Genomic DNA, 12,022 nt, shown 5'->3' on the forward strand with positions numbered 1-12,022 from the left:
CTCATCTCCTCCATGCCCATTCATCCTCTGCTCATGTACCAATAAACTGCTCTGCAACTCATCAATGGTTAAGGTGTCTAAGTTATTAGACTCTTCAACTGAACACACAACATAGTCGAACCTTGAGGTCATTGATCTCAAGATCTTTTCAATGATCACCACTTGCTGCATGTTTTCACCATGAATCTTCATCTTATTTGCTATGATGAGTGTTCGAGCGAAGTATGCATCAACACTCTCACCCTCTTTCATATGTAGAACCTCAAACTCCTTCCGAAGAGCTTGGAGTTGTGCTCTTTTGACTCTTGTGGAACCTTGGTATTTCTGCTTCATAGAGTCCCAGATTTGCTTGGCAGTGTCTCTGTTGAGGATCGTCTCCATAATGGTTCGATCAATGGCTTGGAACAAATAATTCTTGACCTTCAAGTCTTTCAGCTTCTGGTCTGCAACTGATTTTTGTTGTGCTTCAGTAGGCGCCACTCCTTCTGCTACAGTAGGGATTCCAATCTCCACCAAACTCCAATACTCCTTTGAACGAAGAAAATTTTCCATAAGCATAGACCAATGATCGTAATGGCCATCAAACTTAGGAATTGCAGGTTGAACGAAATTAGTTTCAGCTGCCATACTTCGATTCTCTCTCTCCTCACTCTTTCTCTTCTCAAGAAACTGCAGTTTCTATTCTCTCACAATCAGGCCCCGTGATGGGGCTCTGATACCAGATTGTTGTAAACTCTAAACACAAAGCAACTCAGAAAAAATATCTGAAGTCTTGTTAAATTCAAAACAAGCTGTTGGCTTATATAAGCCTTACAAAGAGATAAAATTGAAAACAAACAACCCACGTTTTACTGATCCTAATAACGTGGTAAATGGCTAAGGAAATGGTCAGACTCTACCTACATGTCCTGAATAATAGGATTTTATTAACTGAATGAACTTTGACAACTTCAACTATAACAACCCCAACACAGTTTGCTACGCTGGTCATTCCCGAAATACGGATGGATCAAAACCATCCCTACGATCTTGACCTCCCCCAGCCCATCAACCGCTGCCCTCCTCGCCGTGCTGTGCGCGAGGTTGGCCCCAGCACTGTCGCCCGCCAAGAAAACTCGTTCAAAATCTACATGATCATTTAGCCAAGTTTCCGGTCCCTTGCCCTTGATATGCGAGGCCACCCACTATACGGAGGCCCATGTGTCGTTGTACGCAATGGAAAGAGGATGCTCGGGGGCTCTTCTGTAGTGGATGGACACAGCGACGACGTTGGCTTCGGCGGCAACGGAACTGACATGGTTGTGGTACACCGGTGAGAAGGGGGACTCGATGCAAAAGGCGCCGCCATGGATGTAAATGAGGAATGGAAGCTTGGGGGTGAAGCTAGCGGTCTTGGGGAGGAAGAGGCGGGCGGATACGCCGGTTTGGGGGTAAATAGTGATGTCTTTGGACTGGACTCCTGTAAGGGAATCGGTTGTGGGAGGAATGATTTCGGTACCGAATAACCTATCGATGGTGCCGTCTTTGTAGAGACGGAAGAAGGGAGGGAAGTCATGGGCTACTTCTTTGTTGTTTGGATCCATCAAAGCAGATGATTTGTTGCGGAAAGATTACAGGGGAATTTTTTATTTTTTATTATAAGCAAAGATAATAGGGGAATTACAGCTGCGTTTATTTTTAGGGCAACACTACTCTGCCGCCCAGCGGTAAACGTTGGGCCCGCCCCTTGTAAAGTGTTTTTTTTTTTTTTCTTTTCATATTTTTAAAATATACTTAAAAAATAAAAAAGTACACAAACACAATTAAAATTATTTTTTTAATCACTAAATAAAATAAAATAATTTAACCAGTAATATACTGTAGCGGTCAACTTTTTGACGGCATACCAGCTTTACTCTTATTTTTATTAAGGTACCTAATTCTCATGCAATATATACTCTGCAACAAAGGACTCCCACTCTGCAGCAAACGGCTCCCATGAGCACGATGGCACTACAAGGCAGCACTGCACTCTGCAACAAATGAATACCCAAGCACATGGCACTTGTCTCCATCTAGGATATTCTTTTTTTAATCATTTTGAGCAAATGTACACCGTAGGATCAAATTGTAACCAGATTGGACTCCTTACTAGTATAAATATGGGTTGGAAATGTAACGTAAAAACAGGAATTGGAAATACAACGAAAAGAGGCTCTGCCTCCATGGTGGTCTTTCTTCAAATACATGGTAAATTCATTATGCTATCAGAGCTACTAAAAGAACGACCCAAAAAAACAAAAAAAAGTTTCCACTAATACGAGACTAACCATGGTCTTTTTCTTTTTGTACATTTTCCCTTTTTTTTCCTTTTTTTTTTTTTTTATAGTTCTGTAATGGCCAACTCACACACCAAGATGAGTAGAAATCAGGCCTAGGTCCCCGCCCATTACTTCTAGGCACTAGGATCTCATTTGGTTTCCTATGTTTTGAAAGCAATTCCGGCATCGAGACCAACAGAGAAAGGGAGAGGATAGGGTTCCGTTGAGGGAGCTGGGGGCGGGGAGAAGGGAGAAGAGAAAAAGGGGCTTTGGGTAAAAAATGATTCGCTTAAACTCGCTCCCATTATTGGCTCGTAAAGTGCCTAGATGTCAAATCTTTACTAAAGGGTGTAAAATATAAATAAACATCATGTACGATTTGAAGATAAACGCATTAATTGTTGTAAGTTATGGTGGGTGGCAGGGTGCATTGCAAGCTATAAACATGGATGTAATGAGTAGAGCATGGCCAATGGTCTAGCAGAAGCTAAAATTATATGTTTTGCCTAAAATCTAAACCATTCAATATATAACTCCACGTTGGAATATCCATATATTAACTAAAATAGTAATATAATATTATTTTTGTAATAATAATATTCTTAATTTTTTTTTCATATTTTACAATTACATTAACCAGATGTTAATTTATAATTAGAGATAATAATATCAATAACCGCACAAATTCACTTAATTAATATTATTATTGACAATATTAATTAATAATTGGAGATAGTAATATTTTGGCCATGAATAATGTCTAGCCAAAGATGGAGAAAAGTTTTGATTTACTGTAGCTCATATTTGAAACTCTTAAATGCAGAATATTTCACTAATATAGAGCCCAAAATTTTTAGATACATTGGCATTTAGCTAGGTGCTCTTATATATTAGAGTACTAGTATTGAACTCATCAAATTCATCTTTAAAATTTGATGAAAAGTATAAATTTTTCATAAATCCAAAACCTTATATCTATAATTCCACATTAGATTAGCGATTAGATTTATCAAAATAATAATATAATATTTTTTTTAATAATAATATTTTTAATTTTTTTTCCTTCATATTTTGTATTTATACTAACCATATGGACATTAATAGTTTAATTTAATACTTAAATAATTGATTCCCAACTAATTTTGAATAAAATAAAACAAAATCATTGACTATTAAAATTAAGATAAAATATTAGTTTGAAGATTGAATAATAGACCTTCAAATTTGAAGGAAGAGCAATAAATACTATAGCTCAAAGCTTCCCAAATACTTATTTGATGAATTCAATGCAAGTTCATGTTAAATAAATTCATCAAAATTTAAAAATGTATTAGATTTTGATGAAGCCAATGCTAGTGCTAAGTGAGGGATCTTGGACGTTTTCTTAATTATATATTAAGTTTTATACTACAATGTTAAGGTATTTTGTCTTTTTATTTTTTTTAAAAACATTTTTTTGTGTTTTTTTTCTTTTTATAAAAAGTCTAAAAATGACTTTTAAAAAAAATAATAGCAAAAAATAAACGAACCGAAATACTAAAAAAGAGAAGAAGATATTTTTGCATCGGTAGTCATTTTTTTTATTAAAAAAATCTAATTATAAGTATAATTACGTATTAATATATATATTAATCTAATATAATTAGTTAAAAAATAAATTTTATTAAAAATAATACTAATTTAAATTTTTAATATAAATAAATTAATATAAATACATAAATTAATTTGTAACTTTATTTATATATAACAAAACTTTTCCTCATTTGCCGAAGGAAATCACCGGAGCGATTCCCGGTTGGCCAATGGACATGTCTACGCAACAACGATATACTGTTACAATATGAATAATATTTTCAGATCGAAAATAGTATACCTATAGATCTGTGTCTTTCAACAAGCAATTTCCTCGGATAAAACAAAGACCAGCAATGACATAAACGCGTAGGAAACAGCAAACTCCCCAAATTTATTATCTTTCATGCCAGCCGTAGCTCACCAGTGACCAGAACCACGCACCGAAGTAATGGGAAGCCAAAAGAAGTCAGTGATGCTTGTCGGATTCACCGAAGTTAATGAAATCAACTAGAACTTTCACCAGGGGCTCCACCTTGTCGCTAGTCGGATTCAGCAGGAAAAAGGCATGCCCCTCTCCTTCTGTCTCGTATAATTCCACCGTCCCAGCCCAACTACTCTGCCTCAACGTTTCGCAATAACCCAACCCTCTATCCTTTAACCAATCCTTCTCAGCCACACAAACCAACACCCTGCCACCGGCCATACGTCCCAGATTCGGATCTACCTCCGGGTACAACAACGGATCGTCAAAACCCGTGCTCGTTGGGCACATGTATTTGTACATTTTGTCGTCGCTGTCTTTACTTCCGAAATATGGGTGCAGTATGAGTGTCCCAACGATGTTGGGACCAGCCAATCCGGTGGCGCCGGCTTGCACTGCCACGTACTGGGCTATGTTGGCTCCGGCGCTCTCACCCGCCAGGAAGACCCGTCCGAAATCCGCATGCTCGTTCAGCCACGGCTCGGGTCCTTGCCCCTCTGAGTGGTTGGCAATCCACTGCAACGCAGCCCACGAGTCTTCATGTGCAATCGGAAGAAGATGCTCCGGGGCCAGCCTGTAGTCAACGGAGATAATAACGGCATTGGCCTCGGAGGCTAGATTTACAAGAAAATTATGGAAGGTCCGGTTGCAAGGCGATCCAATGCAGAAGGCACCGCCGTGGTAGTGAACGACGAGCGGAAGCTTTTGATCTGGCCCGTTGAGTTTGGGGAGGAAGATCCTGGCCGATACGCCGGTGTCGGAGCATACAACGACGTCCTTGGATTGGACCTGGGTTTTGGGGTCTAGGCCGGTGGGAGCACGGTCGGTGCCTCCGAGTCTTCCGAACCTCTCTACGCGGCCATCTTTGTATACTTTGAAGTAGGTTGGGAATTCGTGGGTTACTTCGTTGGTGCTTGAATCCATTGACGCGTCTGCGTATTCAGAGAGAGAGAGAGGGCTCAAAATAACACAAGACTTTAGGGACTCACTTTCAGTAATTCGACGGATGAAATAGTGAGTGTACAGCTTCTATAAATTATGTATTCAAGTTTGTGAGATCTTCGGATTCGAATATATTTTTTAAATATTTGTTTCAACTGTTATTATTGAGTGTTAGATATAATATGAAATGTCACCGGCTCCCTTATTAAAATTAAAAAGAAAATATAAGATTAAAAAAACAAGTTAAAAAAGATTTTTGATATCCAAAAGTGAAAGTGATGACAAGTAGGTTTGTCGTTATATACTATAGCCTTATTGGTTTTCACAATCATCTTTTCTCACTTATTTATTACAAATTTTTTTAATTTTTATAGAAAATAAAATAAATAAATAATTTTTTATTTTTTAAAAAATATTAAAATAATATAATCTAACTATATTTTATTTAATTTTAAATTTTTATCTAAATTCTCCTCATCTTATTTATGAAAACATTATGCCAAAAAGTCGATAAGTTAAAAAATAAAAAAAAGTTACCTTGACTTCTAGTCACGATATTTGATAAGAAAAATGACGATGTTTTGTAACCGTTTCATAAATTACTTTATTAAGAAGTCATTTATTTATTAATAAACAATAAACCAGTTTCAAAGACATCACCCAAGCTATCCCAATTGTACTAAAAACTTCAGCCCACAAAGCCATTACAACCACCTTAATGCCTTATTATGGAAAAGCAAATGATATATTAATTCTCGTTCATTTAAAATTGTTATGAATAGGAATAAGAAGTTGTGAAAGTGATTCGATATTTATTGTTTTTCTTTTCCATAAAATTGAAGAATAGGGAGGGGGGGATTTCATATGTGGGAAGACACAAAGTGGCAGCTTTTCAGACCAATACTAGAGTCCATAAGAAACAAGATGAACAACTGGAAGGTTAAATTCCTGTCTCAGGCTGGTAAGAAAGTTTTGATGAAGTCTATAATTCAGGCAATTCCAACATATTGCATGAGCATTTTCAAACTTCCTAGGGCAGTGCTAAATGCAATAAATAAGTTAATAAAAAAGTTCTGGTGGAACAGCAGAGAAGAAAAGACCAAGACTCAATGGATCCCATAGAAACAAATGGAAAAATCTAAAAAGAAATGAGGGTTAGGATATAGGGACTTTAAAGAGTTTAATATGGCCCTTCTTGCCAAGCAGAGGTGGAGGATCATACAACACCCCTCTTTCCTAGCAACAAAAGTTCTTAAACCAAAGTATTTCTTCAGAATAGATTTTCTAAAGGCTAAGGTGGGGAGCAATGCCTCTTTTTTGTGGAGAAGCTTTATGGAGGCTAGACCAATCCTGCAAAAGGGTCTTTTATGGAGAATAGGGAATGGTACTTCAGTGAATATTTGGTCAGATAAGTGGCTTCCTAGACCATCTTCCTACAAAGTTTAGTCTCCTCTACAAGAAGATTATGCTACAAGTAAGGTGTCTGCACTTATTGACTCAATATCAGGGGAATGGAATATGGATATTCTAAGGAAGGTCTTCATGGAAGAGGAAGTGGATTTGGTGAGTAGAATTCCTATTAGTGTGAGTAATGCTCAAGACAAGCTGATATGGAGGTGTACAAAAGATGGTAGATTCTCAGTTAGGAGTGCATATTATTTGGCAGGGGAAATGGCAGCTGAACAAAAAGGGCAGTCTTCTCAACTTAGGCAGAAGTGTGACTTATGGACTAGACTATGGAAGCTAAAGGTACCAAGTGCCACACGTATGCACTTGTGGAGAGCCTGTCATGACTCTCTGCCTACAAATCAATAGTTAGTGAAAAGGAAAATAATAATGTCCCCTTTGTACCCAATTTGCAAGTCTGAACCAGAAACTATAACCCATGCTCTTTGGTCCTAATGCTCTGTCCAAGATGTATGGGGGTACAATCAAAACTGTTTACAAAAGTTGAAGGTGGTGGATGTTCCTTTCAAGGAGTTGGTTACAGAACTGTTTGATGGTTTAGATGAGCATAGCATTACAGTTTTTGCTGAAACTGCCTATATGTTATGGAGAAGAAGAAACAGTTATGTGTTTGAAAGTAAGTTCTTGGACCCGAATGCATTAGTAAAGGCTGCCAATCAAAAAGTCATTGACTTCATGGAGGCAAATAAGAAAATAGGGGAAGTAAGGGTTGCTGCTAATCAGGTCCAGTCTTACTGGTGTGCTCCTCCTGATCAGTTTCATAAGGCCAACTTGGATGCTTCAATGGACAGGGCCAAGTGCAGAATAGGCATAGGAGTGATTATCAGAGATTGGAAGGGTAAGGCAATGGCTACACTCAGATGCCAAAGGGCTCTATTTCCAGATCCAGTTATAGCAGAGGCACTAGGGGCTCTAAAAGCAATCTCACTGTGCCAACAACTATATATAAATAGAGTAATTCTAGAGGTAGATGCTAAAACAGTGGTGGATGACATTAACTGTGGTATAGAGAAGTGGAACTCAGGAGGCATGATCATACAAGACATTAGGCACAAACTTAGGTTGATGGAGCAGTGGTCTGTGCAGTATATCCAAAGGTCCATTAATGTTATAGCTCATTTACTAGCTAAGGATGCACTTAAACTCTCTGAGGAGAGCATTGTATTGGAGGGAATCCCTTCGTGTATCCAAGCTTCAATGCTTTAAGTTGAATATGAATTGAGATTCTTCTTTTCAAAAAAAAGTGTTGCCCAGATGACTAACACAAGAGGGGGGTGAATTGAGTTGTATTTAAAAAAAATAACAATTATAAATCAAATATACAATATAAAATATAAACAAAATACGAAACAGTAATAAATATAAAGAGTAAGGGTAAGAGAGAAGCAAACTCAGTATATTAACGAGGTTTGGCCCCACTGCCTACGTCCTCGCCTCAAGCTACCCCTTGAGGACCCCCAAAATCACTATTCAACCTCCTTCAGGTGAAAATAGAAATCTATTACACCTTTGAACAACACCGCTACAATCCGTGTAGAACACTCTCTACACTTGCAATCACCTTACACGTGGTGATTCAACTATTTCCCGTGTAGAACACTCTCTACACTTGCAATCACCTTACACGTGGTGATTCAACTATTCCCTATGTAGAACACTTTCTACACGCACAAGGGTTATACACACCCTTTTTCTGATACAAGAGCTGATAGTGGGTAGGTTATCAGAAAACATTCCTCAATGAGTAAAATAAGAACAATACAGCGCAAACTATATCTCTCAAAATGAACAAGGATTAAGGCTCAATACTTAGAGAAGAGAGAATGAAAACTTTGAATGAATGTTGTATGCTTTTGGTGTTATAAATGTGAAACTCTCAATTTATAGGTATATGAGACTTTATATTCAAATTAAAAAATATTCACATGTCAAAGACAATATCATTCACTTTTTCAAAAAATTCAAATAAAATGTTCTTCTTTTTCAATTGTCAAAGACAACATCATTCATTTTTCAAAAATTTCAAATATAATCTTTTACTTTTGGCATATGACAAAAGGAGCACACTTTTCTTTTCAAACAAATCAAACCTAATATTTTATTTTTTGCATATGACAAAAGGAGCACACTTTACTTTTTAAAAAATTCAAACCTAATCTTTTACTTTTTTACATATGACAAAAGGAGCGCACTTTACTTTTCAAATATTTCAAATAAAATCATCTATCTTTTGCATGAGTCAAAAAAAGTATCAATCACTTTTGAAAATATTCAAATAAAACATGCACATGTGAAAGATGACAATCAATCATCTTTAATATTTTCAAAGTTCAACCCTTTAATCAAGGCATGCACATGTAAAAGATGACAATCAATCATCTTTCAAAATTTTCAAATTTAATTTTCAAAAAATATTCATGCACATGTGGAAAATATATTTTAATATTTTATGATAAAATATTAATTTTGAGCATTAATCCTAATTTCGAATTTTGAAGAGATTTACAACATTACTCTATAATTTTAATGTGAACTTCTTCCCTTTTTGCTCATGCTTGTTTCCTTGATGTGCTTGACTTCATTGTGTAGATAACTTGAACTTGAGACTTCTTTATTTCTTCCCTTTTTGCTCATGCTTGTTTCCTTGATGTGCTTGACTTCATTGTGTAGATAACTTGAACTTGAGACTTCTTTATTTCTTCCCTTTTTGCTCATGCTTGTTTCCTTGATGTGCTTGACTTCATTGTGTAGATAATTTGAACTTGAGACTTCTTTATTCTTTAACTTCATTTGTTATCATCAAAATTTATGTGTAGATATATAATTATACAAAACTTAAAACCTTGGATTCAACAAAAAAAAGGGAGGGAAATACTTACATGTATCGCTATGTCATAATTTATGGCCATTTGTTTGTCTTGTTCAATGTATCGCTACAGTTAATTATTATTTTTTATCTTCTATAAAAATATATTCATAAATTAACTTTATAATCTATTTGATACGTTAGCTATGGTTTACAATAAAATAATTTTACAATTTAGTATAATATATTAAATCACATTAATTTGTGAATTTATTTAAATGAATTGCAAAACACAAACATGGACTAAGTTGAAAAAATATACTTATAACCTGATGAATAACACATTTAATAAAATAATTACATGACCTAATATAATTGGGAAGAAAACTGAATTGTAAACAGTTGGATTAGGAATAGCGTGCACATTGCCCGTGGATGTGGTTTTTTTTTTTTTTTCTAAAGCAAACTTGCATATCATTAAAAAAATATTACAAGATACTAAAAAGGGTCTTTTCCACTATCAATATATTACATAATACAAGAGGGAATTGAATCTAAACAATGCTACCAAACATGTAGTTTGTAGTTACCCATTGTGTCACTGAGTGATCAAATTGATTTTTTTGAAACTCAAATCTCATGAGATCTCAATGAGTTTGCAATGTCATATGAGATCGTGGTAATTTACCAAAGATCATATTTTCCATAGATGGAAGAAATAACCAACTGAAAGTCTCCCACGAAAGGATGAATGGATAATTAAGATATTCTGTCATTTTGAGAGCTAATTTTGCTGCTAAAGCTTCTACAATCAGTGGAGTAGTAGTAGGATTTTTCTTAGTCTATATTTCAATAATCTCTCTTGTTGTATTCCTGCTTACTATTGAGACTATAGAGGAAGAGTTTCTGACAACTACATCAAAAAAGATACAACTTTGATTTTAGAGAGATTTCTATCATAATTTCTCAATTGAAACATTTTGTTTTTCTTTCCAAGCAAGTAGATTTTATTAATAAGAGTAATTCAGCTACTTCGATGCTTTGTGAAGAGAAAGAATTGTATCATTACGAACTAAGTCATTCCAAAGTCGCCAAATAAAGTCCATAATAAAGATTGCAAAATTTCTGAAAGATTGTTCATCTCACCCGTGGATGTTAGTCGTGAATATTAAAGGCAAAAACCGGTTAAACTGAGCAAGACCGGTGCACATATACATATAAATATATTTAAATTTTTTATATTATATATAAAATATTAGTTATATAATTGTTTATATTATATGCTAAATTTTCAATTAATATAATATAAAATTTTAATTTTGAATATGAATATAATATTAAGTTATGAATATAAATTTTTTCAAAAATTAAGTTATTAATATAAACTGACTTTTGAAAAGAATAAGCATTTGATGAATTGGTTCTCATGTCTGACTTATGCAGTGTCACATATAAATTGTGAATTGGGAAAACCAAACTTGGCCAGACTGAAATTTTACTGGATTGAGATCAGATAGAAATCGAAAAAAATAAAAGTTTCAATTTTGATAATAAATTGGTCTATATTAGTTCTCTAATTTTTAAAACGAATATATATCTATTCCATTATAAAATTTGTCAATTATTGTAGTGATATATATTTTATGTTACAAAAATATTTAGTTCTGCTTGGCCACTGAGAATTTTTAGATGAGAATTTTGAGTTTTAAGATTAAATATTAAAATATTATATTTTAATATTATTATTGTATTGAGATTTGAAAAAGTTAAATTATTTATTATATTTTGTATGAGGATTTGAGAAAGTTGTAATGATGAGATGAGAATTTTATATTTAAGATGAAAATTTCTTGAGACTAAACAGAACCTAGATTGCATTTGAGTGCTCAAGTTGTTTCAAATGACTTGAGTTGATAGGTAAATAATGGTATTTTAGATGTTCTATTTAAATAGATCGAAATATATTTAAATTTTTATAAAAAAATAAAAAAATAAGAAATTTCATCAATAATTATTCTCATTGTAACGTACCTAATACACTTCACATTGCTGATGCCAAAAGATCAAAAAGAAAAGTCATATCGCCGATGCGGCAACTGTTTTTATCGGTTGATTGGTAGCTGTTACGGTTAGGTGGAGCATTATTGTACCTTCCACACGTCATCGCGTGCATCATCCTTCTCTTTTTTTTTTTAAATATGAAAGAAAAAAATATTTTTTCTTTAATTTTTTTATTGTACCTCCCACACGTCATCGCGTGCATCATCTTTCTCCTTTATCTTTTTTTAAAAAAAGCAAAATGATAGATATCCACTGGATCCTGTTCATTTATCTCGCTCCAACTTTTTTTTTTAAATTTATTTATATAGTGATTAAGAAAATATTATTAAATAATATTATAAATTTTTTTATTTTAAAAAAAATGAAAAAATAATTTTAAAAAATATTAAA

At 34.3% G+C, this 12,022-nt stretch overlaps 2 protein-coding genes and 1 pseudogene across 2 annotated transcripts; 1 reads left to right on the forward strand and 2 right to left on the reverse strand.

The window, feature by feature from the left end:
- The window catches only part of LOC122309545, a 5,864-nt pseudogene extending 4,102 nt beyond the window's left edge, over window positions 1-1,762 (reverse strand).
- Window positions 1,763-4,016: 2,254 nt separating this feature from the next.
- LOC122308728 (2-hydroxyisoflavanone dehydratase-like) lies at window positions 4,017-5,438 on the reverse strand. The gene has a single exon (XM_043121933.1). The coding sequence runs from the start codon at window positions 5,278-5,280 to the stop codon at window positions 4,342-4,344; it is 939 nt and encodes a 312-aa protein (XP_042977867.1). The 5' UTR covers window positions 5,281-5,438; the 3' UTR covers window positions 4,017-4,341.
- Window positions 5,439-6,816: 1,378 nt separating this feature from the next.
- Window positions 6,817-7,971, forward strand: LOC122310016. Its single transcript, XM_043123906.1, has 2 exons — window positions 6,817-7,063; window positions 7,214-7,971. The coding sequence occupies exons 1-2, from the start codon at window positions 6,817-6,819 to the stop codon at window positions 7,969-7,971; spliced, it is 1,005 nt and encodes a 334-aa protein (XP_042979840.1).
- Window positions 7,972-12,022: the final 4,051 nt, after the last annotated feature.

Source organism: Carya illinoinensis, chromosome 5 (assembly GCF_018687715.1).
Source record: "Carya illinoinensis cultivar Pawnee chromosome 5, C.illinoinensisPawnee_v1, whole genome shotgun sequence".
NCBI classification, from domain to species: domain Eukaryota; kingdom Viridiplantae; phylum Streptophyta; class Magnoliopsida; order Fagales; family Juglandaceae; genus Carya; species Carya illinoinensis.